This window comes from Pipistrellus kuhlii, unplaced genomic scaffold (assembly GCF_014108245.1).
Source record: "Pipistrellus kuhlii isolate mPipKuh1 unplaced genomic scaffold, mPipKuh1.p scaffold_m20_p_86, whole genome shotgun sequence".
In the NCBI taxonomy this organism is placed as follows: Eukaryota; Metazoa; Chordata; class Mammalia; order Chiroptera; family Vespertilionidae; genus Pipistrellus; species Pipistrellus kuhlii.
This window is the reverse complement of record NW_023425591.1, coordinates 254,954-268,486: the sequence shown is the minus strand read 5'-3', so window position 1 is coordinate 268,486 and position 13,533 is coordinate 254,954. Positions and strand designations below refer to the sequence as shown.

The window sequence follows — 13,533 nt, the reverse complement described above, 5'->3', positions numbered from 1 at the left end:
GTGGGCTTCCAGGAGGAAAAGGGGGGATGAGCGGGGAGGGGCTGCCAAGGCCAGGGCACATCTTCTTATCCCCGTGCTACGACACAAGTTTTAAGCTTCCAAGATTGTCCGAGAGGTCCACTGTGAAATAAGAGCAGCTTGGAGGTGAGGGCAAGAACACGGTTAAAAAATATAGCTCACAACTGGGGAGCGTGTCTCCAGATGAAGGAGAGGAGAAAGCTGTGGAGCAGTGGGAGGTGAAGCAGGGAGTGCTTTGGACAGACCGAGTGGGGGGATCAGAGGGCGCTGCCAGGAGACGGGCGGTTTCCAGTCTGGAGCAGTGCAGGTTGGCCAGTCGAAGGGACAGTGGGATAAGGTGTACTCAGACCTCCCAGTCAAACAGCATACCTCCCACGTGCTTGATTTAGGAAGACGGGCAGCCGGGAATGGGGCCTGACTGGGTGGGAAGGGGTCCCAGGTAGACTAGCCAGATGGGGACACAGGACAGGATGGCGATACAGGAGCACAGCACCAGTGAGGACGGTGCGAGGAGATGACGCTGCTCCTGGCTGTCACCTGGACGGAGGCGGAGCCAGGTGTCCTCGCTTCATCAGGAGTCCCACGGTCAGCTCCACGCTGGCTGCGGGAACCAGGTCCACGTTGGAAAGAGCGAGTGGGGACATATTTAAAACCATCCCCATACCTTTGATGAGTTGGCATGAAGGAGGAACTAAGAGGCAAGTGGGAGGGCAAGGCGTCAGCAGCTGCTGCAGGGGGAAACCCGGCGCCACAGAGGGACTCCGCTCGGGAGTGGGCGGTGAGGAGATGGGCATAGGTGGTCGATCGGCAGGTGACGTCTGACACAGGATACAGCACAAGCCCTATTAGAGCGCATTGGTCATTGTCAGTGTGACATGGGGCTGTGCAGGGGAAACAGGCTTTCTGTCACGTGCCCTATTGAACTACGTGAATTGATATAAAAAATAACTAAATTTCAGAAATAGGAAGTGAAACAGTGTTCTGTGGGGCAGCCCTCTTAGCATACAGCAGCTCTTTGAGTTTTAACAAAAGCCGAGGACCACGTAACCACCACAGCCACGGTACAGAGCAGTTTCCTCGTCCCAAAAGCTGTATCTGTTTTTAAACATAAAGTTTGGTGCCCGGCTGGTATGGCTCAGTCATTGAGCTTCGTCCCATGGACCAAGAGGTCCTGGGTTTGATTCCCGGTCAGGGCGCATGCCCGGGCTGCAGGCTTGATCCCCCGGAGCGGGCGTGCAGGAGGCAGCTGATTGGTGTGCCCCTATCAGCAATGTTTTTCTCTCTCCCTCTCCCTTTCTCTCTACCAAAAAAGCAATTTAAAAAGATTAAATAAATAACGAAATAGGTTTTGGTACTACTCTCTGATTCCGTCCCTACTCTTTAGACACTTGGCAGCATCTGCAAACATTTTTTGTTTTGTTAATCCTCACCTGAGGATTTTTTAAATTGATTTTTAGAGAGGGTGAAACGGGGGGAAGAAACACCAACCTGAGAGAAACACATTGATTGGTTGCCTCCCACACATGCCCCAACTAGGAATCAAACCTGCAACCCAGGTACATGCCCTTGACCGGGAGTTGAACCTGTGATCCTTTGGTCCGAGGGCCGGTGTTCCAACCATTGAACAGTGTTGACCAGGGCTCTGTAGACATTTTTAGCTATCACAATTGGGGAATACTGTTGGTACCCCATGGGTAGAGGTAGGGGTGCCACTAACCCCTACCGTGCACAGGGCAGCCCCACGGCAGAATGAGCTTGTTGGTATGTCTGTGGGGAGCATCAGAGCAAGAGACATTCCCTCTTCTTCGTCCCTCTGGGAAGTCAGATGAACTGAGCGTGGAGTCCGTTTCCGTGTCCTTGGGCTCGGTGGAAAGGGCCATGAATGTAATTGACACGGACCTTTATACTCTGCGGTGGTCCTTTGAAGAGCAGTGTGGTGTGAATTACAACTTCCTGTTCTGCATGTGACGCTGACTGTGCCTGGTCTTGTGCAGATCATCCAGGCGCACGGCGGCACAGTGGACCCCACGCTCTCCAGCCGCTGCACGCACCTGCTCTGCGAGAGCCAGGTCAGCGGGATGTTCGCGCAGGTGAGCCCGCAATCCCCCCCCACCTCCGGGGCCCGGGGAGGACTTCTCTACCTCTAAGGATAACGCTCGTGCCCTTTGTGCCCTAGAGAGAGAGGAGGCTCAGGGTGGTAAGAGTGGGCGGGCCCGTGAGCCGCACAGCACAGCATGAGCATGTGGTGGGTGGCACCACGGCGCCCTCCTCCTGAGGGACTGTCCCCAGGGTCTCCCATAGCTTCCCTCTTTCCTGAAAGAGGCCCTTGTTTGTACCAGACCCACAGTACTGCGTCCGTGACAGTGACCTCCAGCAGGCCGTTCTGAAGAGGAGAGCCATGTCCTGATCACCCCCCTCACCCCTCCACCCATGGGGACTTTGCTTGGGGTCTTGTTAGACAGCAGTCCCATTTTTCTTACGTTGTACGTGGGGTTGTGTGTTCTTGTGGGGAATTAATTTCCATGATCATCAATGTTCCTCATTCTATGACGTTAGCCCCCAGGTGTGATGAGATTTGTAGCTTTCACCCCCATGGCAGGTGCTCAGGTTTGTTGTCATCCTTTCGAGTGGCATTAAAATTAATTCTTTTAGTGAACTGAGAGGTAAACATCATGGGATTCTGTTCTTTCCAGGGGGCTGTAGCTTTGCCACCTCGGTTAGTGTAGCCAAGTAGTGACAGCCACTGCCCCCTGTTCCTGTCCCAGGCCCTCAGGGAGCGGAAGCGGTGCGTCACGGCACACTGGCTCAACTCCGTGCTCAAGAGGAAGAAGATGCTGCCCCCACGCCGCGCCCTGCACTTCCCCGTGGCCTTCCCCCCCGGGGGCAGGCCCTGCTCCCAGCACGTAAGGCAGCGTCTGTCTGTGAGCCTTGGGTCAGGCTCGGGCCCCGTCAGCGTCTCCCTCACGTAGGGGATGTCTGCCTGGTTCTGCAGAATCTCTGCACTGATTGCAATTCCTAAATCCCATGTCTTGCGCAAGAAGTGACCACTGTTGGGCAGGACTTTATCAAAAGTTGTACGTTCTCCACCCAAATCATCAGAACGGGTCAGTAGGGGTGTAAAGAACTGATAGTCACATGCCCTGGTATCTCCCGTAATTCCAAAGAAAGAGTGCAGACACGTATGTCCACATAAATCAACTGAAATGTAGAAAAAGTTCTCGAGTTAAATGGTGTTTACCGCGTTTGCTTTTCCCCGCAGATTATTTCTGTGACGGGGTTTGTTGACGGTGACAGAGATGACCTGAAGCTAATGGCCTACCTGGCAGGGGCCAAATACACGGGCTACCTGTGCCGCAGCAACACGGTCCTCATCTGTAAAGAGTAAGCGCGCCGGGAGCCCATGACGGGGACCTCTGTGGTTCCGGTTTTGGGGAACGTGAGAGTGGAGGTCAGAGTGTGGTGGGAGAGTGACAGGGACTCGCAGGATCGTGTGTGCAGGTGCAGGGGAGCCCCTGAGCAGAGTGGGCGGCCAGTGAGCTGCACAGCACACGGAGATGTGGGACGGGGTGATGTCCATGGCCCAGGGCACGCTAACGGACGTGACACCTGATAGCCAACGGGGCTCCCTCAACTTTGCTGAGATGTCCCTGCCCTTCCTGACAAATGAGGCGTTCTCGCCGGCTTTCATTGAAAATAGTCATTTGAACAGTAGACAGCTGTAACACTTAATCAGTGTGTTCTCTCCACCAAAAAAGGCCAGCTGGTTTAAAGTATGAAAAAGCCAAAGAGTGGAGGATCCCCTGCGTGAACGCGCAGTGGCTCGGGGACATTCTGCTGGGGAACTTCGAGGCCCTGCGGCAGGTCCAGTGCAGCCGCTACACGGCGTTCAATCTGCCCGACCCCTTCGCCCCCAGCCCGCACCTCGTGGTCAATCTGCTGGGTGAGTGGCCTGTGTGCACCCTCCTCCGTCCAGTCAGCCCTGTTGCTGTCTCCTCCGCGCTCCCACCCCCCAGAGGCCCTTCCAGACGGGAAGACAGCAGGAGCCTGGCTGGCCGTCTCAGGCGGTAGTGTGTCCTGAGAGACTCCAGCCCTGACACGTGCCCTGTGTCACGTGTTGAGTCCACATCTGCCGTGTCGTCGCTCGGGCTGACTTGGTTGTATCAGGTCGGGGTGCACGCTTGCTGCTCCTCGGCCCCTGGTGGGGACCCCTCCTCAGTGGTCATGCCCCAGTGTTACCACATCACTGAACTGAACTCAGAGAAACGGGCTCTCTGCTCTGGGCGCTGGCTCGCCACGTGCCGCGTGCCGCGCTCAGCACCTTCACAGGCACAGTTCTCCAGCCCTCCTCTGCCTCCGTGACTTCCGCTGTGAGGACTGCGGCCCTTCCTGCTGGTGCCCGAGCGCAGCACCGTGCAGGACCCTGGCACAGGCGTCTGTTAGGGTGGGTGGGTGCGCGCTCTGACAGCTGTGCCGAGGCCTCATGGCCTCGTGCTGGACTCGCACCGCGGGCTGGACAGCAAGCGCTGTCCTGGAGCCAGCCCTCGTCCCCGCAGGAAAGCCTTGCTGTCTCCCAGTCCTTCCAGTCTCCGTGTCTGCTGCACCCCTGAGGGTCTGGGATCGCCACCTCAGAACCCCCTTCCAGAGGCTCTGCTGTTTGCACAGCGTCCGGTGGTAACAGAACGTGTTTCTTCTTTAGATGCGTGGAGAGTCCCGCTGAAGGTTTCGCCTGAGCTGTTGACGGTAGGTCACGTGGGGCCTCCCTGGCTGCCACGCAGCATGAGGTGCAGGAGGTTTGCCTTTGCAGGTTACACTCTCGGCAGCTTGTCTGACAACCAGGGAAGGCTGTCTTCTCGCCTGTCAGGAGCGTGCAGTGTCCCTGGCTCTGCTTTCTCACTGCTGGTGGCACCATCGGGCACCCTGTGCTGCAGCGAGCACCTCGGTGGCACCAGGGATGGGAGGAGAGGCGTGTGTGGGCGGGGCTTTAGCGAGACCCCCGGGGCCAGCCTCATGGCTGCAGGGCGGCTCCGTCTTCTCACTCCAGGCGGTCCTCCGGGGTTGGGGTCTCTGATGCGCTGCTGTAGGGTGGGCAGCCCTGTCGTGTGGGCCTGTCCTTGCCGGGCAGGCCATGCGGGGTAGGCACTGGTGTCTGCAGACCGTTACCCACAGGCCATTGTAATCCCACCACTGTCGCTTCTCTGCGGGGGCGGGGGGCAGGGAGCACTGCTCATGCCTGAGGTGGGGCAGTCTCCTGTTCTCTGTAGAAGTATGATGGAAAGGTTGAGGCTTACAGACATGTTAGCATGTCCATCCCTCGTGTCTTCCTCACGGATGTCGTGTCCTTTCTGATTCCTACCGTGACTGTCGGTGCAGAGATGAGCGTTTGGGCCATGTCACCCACTAACAGAAGACAGAGCTCTTGGCAGGACACGTGGTGCCGCCGGGCCTGCTTGTGGGTGTCGGTGCTACGACGTGATCTGAGGGAGCCTGGGTTGCTGGCTGCTCCCTCCTGCTCTGACCACCTGCTAGTCACGTGACGTTCGTAACACCGACCAGCTCTGATGTTCAGCAAAAGCAGACGCTCCGCGTTCAGGCGGGTGGAAGAAAGGTTATAGAGGCGTTTACGGTGAACACAGTCCCTGCAGCCCCACCCAGACCTCTCAGCCTGGGCTCTGAGATGGCGTCGGCCCCGGTCCTTAGTGGCTTCATCAGGGTTAAGGCTGAGCACCGCGGAGGTCACTGTGCTGTGGGTCCCTGGTCTGTCTCTGTCCGTGCCACTAGCAAGTGGAGTTTGGAGATTAAATTTGACCTTGGGGAGTAGAGAGTAGGGTCAGTGTTTTCTAAGGAGTCGAGTCTTCCTGCAGGTTCCTCATCTGGAACGCCTAGGAGGTTCCAGGTCTTTCCAGGAGCTCTGCGTGTTTTCGGTGGGTCAGATCCTTCACCTGTGTGGAGGTGCAGCGTGCGGGACTGAGCGTGATCAGCAAGGTCAAGGGCAGAGGTCGGGACCACGTGTGGGAAGTGCAGCTGTGGTTAGTGAGGTGATGTTCAGAGTGTTTTTAAAAGGAGCCCTGCATTTTAGACATGAAGAAGGGGTGATGGGACCATGTACCGACACGGCTGCCACCAGGGCCTCCTCTCCCTTGTCAGTGCTGCTTGCCAGGCCAGGGACTGGCGGTTCTGGCCCGCTAGCCCATCAGGAATGCCGCTCTGGTGATTGTCCTGCAATCTCGATGAGCCCTCAGAGGGGCATTTCACATTCTGGGATACTAGATCTTTAAAAAATGATGTGTGATTGCATTGAGTATGTTTTCTAAATCCCCAATGGGATGCAAGATGAAATACTTAAGATGAAAACAGGAGTTCTGAGAAGTAATAGCAGGTGACAGGTTTAGGTTTTTGGTGTCTCCTGATGCTGCTAGCCCAGGGCACCCCGTCTGCGCTGCACTCCAGGCCTCCTGTGGGAGGCGGGGCGGGTAGGGGGGCTGTGCCTGATGTACCCAGAGCGCTTGGAAGACACTGCATTATTGGGAAGTTGACCGAAGGAAATTATATTTTAGTTCCAGGTTGTAAGACCTCCCCCCAAACCGAAGCAGAACGAAGTGACGAACATCCAGCCTTCTTCCAAGAGAGCCAGGTACCTCACACCTCCCCCCAGGCCATCGCAGATCAGTCTGTTGTCGTCACCAGTTTCTTTTCCCTGCGCCTCAGTGCTCCCTCTTTCCCGCACATAAACTTAAACTTGTTGTTACCTAGACTGTCTCTGTTAAGTGTGAGCTAAAAAGAGGACTTGGGAAATCTCAGGCAATTAAAAGGCTGAGGTCACTGTAAAGGGCGGGCCTCTTTGTGGCTGCCTCCTGGGAGGTGGGCGAGACTAGCGATGGGACCAGCTGGAACGCACACCTGCTCTTTGGGGCCGGTTTAAAGCCATCTTCAGCTGGGAGGGAGGGCCGGGAGCCGGCGAGGGGGGGGGGGGGGAGCCTGAGCTGTGGGGCCTGCGTGCTGGGCGTCGGGGCAGTGAGCCCGTGGTGGGAAAGGACCGTCCCTGACGGCTTTCCTTGAGGAGAAGCACTCACAGCGGTCCCTCGTCTTTAACAACCTTTCCTTCTGCTTTGTGTTTGTAGGATTGAGGACATACCACCTCCCACTAAAAAGCTAGCGCCCGAGCTGGCGCCTTCCGTGCTGTTCACGGGGTTCGAGCCTGTGCAGGTGCAGCAGTACGTCAAGGTGAGCCGCCTGCGTGCAGGGCCGCACGGGGCCCTTCCTGTCTGCCATGGCGCTCACCCCCTCTCTGCGGGGAGGTGGTTCAGGTGACCGACCGCAGCCATGCGTATGGCCTTGCTGCCAAGGGTCACACGGCCCCCGTGCCAGGGACGTCCTCCCCTCCGGGCCTCTGCACGGGACCTCCATCTACTCGGGGTAGTTCCTGGCTGGAGGCCACGCGGGCCTGCGTGTTTACAAAAATGTCAAATAAACTTTTGAAATAGCCAGGGGCCGTGGCACTGGCTCTCCGGGCTGGTGGGGGACTGGCTAGAGTCTAAGGGGCCTGTGTCGTGATGTGTTCAGTCATTTCACTTGTCTTTTTTTTTAAGGAAAAGAAGCAACTATAAATGCTGTTAAAATGTATAATTTTATCTTTTTTCCTTGGTCCAGTTATTGAGACCATTTTTTATATGTTTGTGTCTTGTCGGTTTTCATGTCATCACTTTTAAAATAGAGATGGTAGCTTACCTGTGCCTCCTGGCCACGCAGTTGAGGGTAGGCAGTCTAGGCATTCACTAGAGAGACTCGTTCATGCCCACAGGGCCATGTGGTTGGGTCCTGGTGTGTGTGTAACCACAGAATGCGCAGGGGCTCCACCTCGCACTTCTGCGAGCTGGGAGCTCCTCTCCTCTCCCACAGGCTGGGGGCCATTCTCCCCTCTCCTCTCCCACAGGCTGGGGGCCATCCTCCCCTCCCCTCCCCTCCCCTCCCCTCCCCTCCCCTCTCACGGGCTGGGGGCCGTCCTCCCCTCTCCTCTCCCACGGGCTGGGGGCCGTCCTCCCCTCTCCTCTCCCATAGGCTGGGGGCCGTCCTCCCCTCCCCTCCCCTCCCCTCCCCTCCCCTCCCCTCCCCTCCCCTCCCCTCTCACGGGCTGGGCCCGTCCTCTCCTCTCCTCCCCCACGGGCTGGGGGCCGTCCTCCCCTCTCCTCTCCCATAGGCTGGGGGCTTGGGGCCGTCCTCTCGCAGGCTGCAGGCAGGGGGGAGGGAGGGGGGTGCTGCGGGCTGGGTGTGTCTGTGTCTGAGTGCTGTACCCTAGGTCTTGTCCTGATGCGTTGCTCTGGGCCACGTGACGCAGCTCCGGCTCTCCCGTCTGTCTGCCTTCAGAAGCTCTACATTCTCGGGGGCGACATTGCGGAGTCTGCGCACAAGTGCACGCACCTGATCGCCAGCAAGGTGACGCGCACGGTCAAGTTCCTGACGGCTGTGTCGGTGGTGAGGCACATCGTGACGCCCGAGTGGCTGGACGAAAGCCTGAAGTGCCAGAAGTTCATTGGTGAGCACCACCGCACCTCAGCCTTAGGGTGTTTGTCCCAATTAAAACAAGCTTCTCCCCTTTCGCACCTCAGGGTCCGCGTCCCAGCTCACACACTCACTCCTCGGAGGTGGCTCTCCAGCCTGGGAGGGGCACGGCGTCATTTGGGCCTGGAATGGACGTTTTAGTGCTTCACTTGGGGCCTCCCAGCACCTGGGCTCGGGCAGGCCCCCGGCAGGCCTCTGTTCCCGGTTACATCATCCTTTTCCTGCCTCCTGTACTTGGACACTGTCTTCCAGCTTGCCTGTCTGCCATTGGCTGCTGGGTTGATTCTGTGTTTCCAGCAGTTGATAAACTTTGTGATTCAGTGGCTCTTGCCATGGGCAAGCAAACTGGTTAAGAGTGGTTGTCGCGTTTTTAAAGCGTTGTTTTAAAAGAGCAATATTTAACCGTGAGCTGCAGGAGATTGTGAAACATGCCGTACTCGACTAGTCAGGGCTCCTGACCCTTTTCCCTTGGATTGTCAGATAAAAAAATGACAACCACCAACACAACAGTAGTGTCCGATGTGAATGCCCTGTTTTACACCATAAATATATAGGCCATATAATAGAGAAACATCTTACTGGTCACCTCACATAAGGTTGTCTGATTGGTTAATTCAGAATTCTTACAAGTATAAGCACCTGATTTTATAAAAAGTCACTTTGGCCCTGGCTGGGTTGCTCAATTGGTTGGAGCGTCCTCCTATACACCAAAAGGTCGTGGGTTTGATTCCTGGTCAGGTCACATACCTAGGTTGCCGTGTGTATAAGAGACAGCCAATCAGTGTTTCTCTCTCCCTTTCCTTTCTCTTAAAAAAAATAAAAACACCCTTAGGTGAGAACTAATAAACTATCCTTTATAAATTGCTATGTGCATCCATGTACTTAAAGGAAATGTGTTTTTGGTAAATCGATACCATTTGACTATTGAGTCTAGTGTCCTCAGGTCACTGTGGCCACATCATGGCAGGGACACGCTGGGTTGGCAGCTGTCACACCCATCTGAGGGTGTGGGGGCGGAGCCGTGGTGCGGGGCGGGGCGGGGCTTTCCCCGGGGTCTGGGAGAGGAGCCGGCTGCCTGTGGCCTGGGTGGACGAGCTCAGCCCTGTTTTCCAGACGAACAGAGCTACCTGCTGCGGGACGCCGAGGCCGAGGTGCTCTTCTCCTTCAGCCTGGAGGAGTCCTTGAAGAGGGCGCACGTGTCTCCACTCTTCAAGGTGACGTGATGGGAGGGAAGCCCCTGTCTGCAGACGGAGGCCTCGGGGAGGCCTGCACCCTGTGGCCGGTCCTCCTGGGTGTGCGCCTGGGTGCTGTCCTGGCTCTCGGGCGTGGTGCAACGCGGAAGGAGCAGACCTGCCGAGACGGGCCTCCTCACGGGCCTGGTTCAGAGGCCGTTCTTGCGTAGCCCAGCTGGCACAAGACATTTCCGCTGGCTTTTCTGCTTGTACAGTAGTTAATTCCATCCCGTCGGATGTGTTGGAGAACGGAGGTGTCTTGTGAAAATATTAACTGACTGCCCCTAAGTAATCCGGGCTGACGGTTTTTAAATATTTGTTAAATAGGGTGTTTGGATATTTTGGAGTTAGAGTGGCTAAGTGAATTAATGAGGATCGTTTGGTTTTTATATTTGTCAAGGAGCCAGCTGGGAAATCGCAATGACTGGCATAGTGAGTTAAGATGCGTCTCACTTAAAATAGTCCGGTTTTTCTAAAGGCTCAGCTTACTTTCCCCACCAGTACTTTACAACAGACTGATTTGCTGTGTGCGCTGAGGAGCAGGTGCTAGGGAGTGAGCTTCACCGCCCGGCACTTCCTGCGTGTTTGGGGTCCATGTGGCGTGTTGCTGATGTCCTGATTGACAGACAATTGTGGATAATACCATGCTGACTAGAATGTTACAGAAATTGGGAAAATGTTATTCTCATTTAGGCCCCAAAGGACGTCGTGTCTTAGGGCCGTGAGTTCTGGTTACTTCCTGTGATCAAAGGTCAGACCCGACCTGAACGTGCATGGGAAAACGTCATGCCGTGTTTTCACTTTTAGGCAAAATACTTTTACATCACTCCTGGCATCTGTCCCAGCCTGTCGACGATGAAAGCGATTGTGGAGTGTGCGGGAGGAAAGGTGCTGTCCAGGCCCCCGTCCTTCCGGAAGCTCCTGGAACACAAGCAGAATAAGGTGGGCCCCGCGGAGCCGCCGCCTCGGCCTGCGCTCCCTCCCCGTCCCCCGTGCAGGCTCCCACTCGCCCTTTTCTCCGCAGAGCCTGTCCGAGATCGTCCTCATCTCCTGCGAGAACGACCTGCACCTGTGCCGGGAGTACTTTGCCCGAGGCCTCGGTACGTGCTGCCCCCTGCCCCCCTCCCCCCACCCCCCACTCCCCACTCCCCACTCACTGCGCTGTTTGCTGCTTTCAGATGTTCACAATGCTGAGTTCGTGCTCACGGGGGTGCTCACACAGACGCTGGACTACGAGTCATATCCTTTGTGAGGCCGGGCAGAGCCCCGAGCTGCTCAGCGGGGTCGGTCCATGCGATAGGGGGTGGCCCAAGTGGGGGGGGCGCAGGGGGGCAGGGACGCGATGCCAGTGATCTGGCCGAGTGCGTCCTGTTTTCAGCGTGCGCATCGGTGCCAGACTCCTCCTCTCACACCCATGTTGGTGAGCCTGTTGTGCTGCCTTCGCTTTCAGAAGGAAGACATGCCTGAAAAGTGGTGTGTGTGTGTGTGTGTGTGTGTGTGTGTTGGAGGGGGGGTTTGACCAGTGGCTCAGTGGTTGGAGTGCCAGCCCTCGCACTGAAGGGTCTTAGGTTCAATTCCCGGTCAAGGACTTGTACCTGGGATGCAAGGTCGAGCCCTGGCCTGTCTGGGTGTGTGCAGGAGGCGTCCTGCTGGTGTGTCTCGCACAGTCTTTCTCTCCCACTCCCTCCCCCCTTCCCTCTCTCTTTAAGAAAAGGTCAGTGGAAAAAATGTCCTCAGGTGAGGATTGGCACAACTGAGTGATTTGGGGGTTTGGTGGTGTCATCTCGGGCCTTTTTATCCGTGGCCCGAACGCAGCCTACGGCACTGTGCCCCTGGGGAGCAGGTGTGGGCTGTGCTCGGTCAGCTGTGTAGCTTCACGGGTCCCCAAGGGGCCGCTGGCAGGCTGGCGCATGTGGGCAGGTGAGCCTGGGGTGGGTCTCCCTTCCCTGGGGGCCGAGCTGGGGCAGGTGAGCCTGGGGCAGGTCTCCCTTCCCTGGGGGCTGAGCTGGGGCAGGTGAGCCTGGGGCAGGTCTCCCTTCTCTGAGGGGCTGAGCTGGGGCAGGTGAGCCTGGGGCGGGTCTCCCTTCCCTGGGGGCCGAGCTGGGGCAGGTGAGCCTGGGGCGGGTCTCCCTTCTCTGGGGGCCGAGCTGGGGCAGGTGAGCCTGGGGCAGGTCTCCCTTCTCTGAGGGGCTGAGCTGGGGCAGGTGAGCCTGGGGCGGGTCTCCCTTCCCTGGGGGCCGAGCTGGGGCAGGTGAGCCTGGGGCGGGTCTCCCTTCTCTGAGGGCCGAGCTGGGGCAGGTGAGCCTGGTGCGGGTCTCCCTTCCCTGAGGGCCGAGCTGGGGCAGGTGAGCCTGGGGCGGGTCTCCCTTCTCTGAGGGCCGAGCTGGGGCAGGTGAGCCTGGGGTGGGTCTCCCTTCGCTGGGGGCCGAGCTGTGGTGAAATGGAAGGTGCCCGCAGGGAGCCCAGGCAGGCCCTGTCTGAAGCGGTTTTCCTCAGCAGCCCACGTATAAGTTCCACTGACACTTCGCCGCGCCGGTGCAGAGCCAGGGTCCTGTGGGCCCGGTCCTGTTGGCCACGCCTCCCTCCCTCCCTCCCTCCCTCCCGCGCTGTCGTTTTCCAGCTGCTGCCGCAGGACCAGCTTAAAGCAGGAGAACAGTCATTATGTGCATCTGTGGAGATGTGTGATTTTACTGAGGAACATATTTTATGTTTTGTATGAAATGATTTTAAGAGCCCCATCAAGGTCATATGATTGACCTTTGTCAGGTTTTTAAACGTTTCGCACTGATGGAGCCTGAGCTGCAGGTCACGGGCTGTAAATAGGACCTGCTGTCTAAATTATGGATTTAAGATGCAAAGTGTTTTGTACTTGGATTGTTTTTACTCCTTACCTGCTGTCCTTTTATACTGAATTCTGCCCACATTTTAAATAAATGTACTTTTGATCTTTACTTAGAACGTAGTGGTCCTTTGTGATTCCATCTTTCTTGCGTAACGTGTGTGATTTCCATGAACCTGGACCAATTTTAACCTCAACCCGCAGTATTTTCTAGTGTTTCCTCCTGGGGAATGTTTCTGGGAGGGACGTTCACAGAAATGGGTAGTCAGTGTCCCCGGCCCCGCCCACTCATGGCCCGGCGCCCTGCACCCTGCACGTCTGCTCGGGTCTCCGGCACAGACAGCGGAGGCCAGAGCCTGGGCCAGCCCTGCGCCGAGCGCCCCAGGGGAAGCGGGGAGTCTGCATGCTGGCGCCGCTGTCTAAGGCCAGCTCGCCGCGTGGTCACTGGTGCCTGAAACCATGCATTTGCTTTAAGTTTCTGAAGCGTCTGCTTCGCATGTTGGGATGTGCCCTCTGCTCAGGAGTCGACGTTTATTGCACAGCCCCCACGACTTCATTCTTGAACAAAACGGGGGGGGGGGGGGGGGCACGTTTCTAGAAATTGTTACGGAACAAGCCCGCACTGGGGAGTTGTCCGTGTCCCTGTGGGGCGGGCGTCGGCGCAGGTGGGACCTTGTTTCTTAGTTCAGGTGTCCCCCCCGCTGAGGGGGGCCATGTGAAGTCACTTCTGCCACATGTTCTGTTGAAAAGGAGGGACCCCTCGCCCTGGCTGGTTTGGCTCTGGACAGAGCATTGGCCCAAAGACTAAAGGGTTCCAGGTTCGATTCCAGTCAAACCCCCAGCCCTGGTCCCAGTGCATGCGGGAGGCAACAGAGTAATGTGTCTCCC

General features: G+C 57.2%; 1 protein-coding gene across 4 annotated transcripts in view; it reads left to right on the top strand.

Moving 5' to 3' along the window:
- The window catches only part of PAXIP1 (PAX interacting protein 1), a 35,810-nt gene extending 23,055 nt beyond the window's left edge, over window positions 1–12,755 (top strand). For 3 of the 4 annotated variants that reach the window (XM_045577222.1, XM_045577221.1, XM_045577220.1), the window contains 13 exons: window positions 2,013–2,108; window positions 2,784–2,921; window positions 3,278–3,399; window positions 3,774–3,958; window positions 4,715–4,758; window positions 6,573–6,649; window positions 7,137–7,239; window positions 8,380–8,548; window positions 9,688–9,788; window positions 10,614–10,748; window positions 10,831–10,906; window positions 10,985–11,045; window positions 12,311–12,755. In XM_045577222.1, the coding sequence (XP_045433178.1) occupies window positions 2,013–2,108; window positions 2,784–2,921; window positions 3,278–3,399; window positions 3,774–3,958; window positions 4,715–4,758; window positions 6,573–6,649; window positions 7,137–7,239; window positions 8,380–8,548; window positions 9,688–9,788; window positions 10,614–10,748; window positions 10,831–10,906; window positions 10,985–11,045; window positions 12,311–12,326 (1,323 nt within the window). In that variant the 3' untranslated portion in view covers window positions 12,327–12,755. The remainder of the gene's footprint in view (window positions 1–2,012; window positions 2,109–2,783; window positions 2,922–3,277; window positions 3,400–3,773; window positions 3,959–4,714; window positions 4,759–6,572; window positions 6,650–7,136; window positions 7,240–8,379; window positions 8,549–9,687; window positions 9,789–10,613; window positions 10,749–10,830; window positions 10,907–10,984; window positions 11,046–12,310) is intronic. The other variant, XM_036425828.2, reaches the window with a different exon arrangement.
- Window positions 12,756–13,533: the final 778 nt, after the last annotated feature.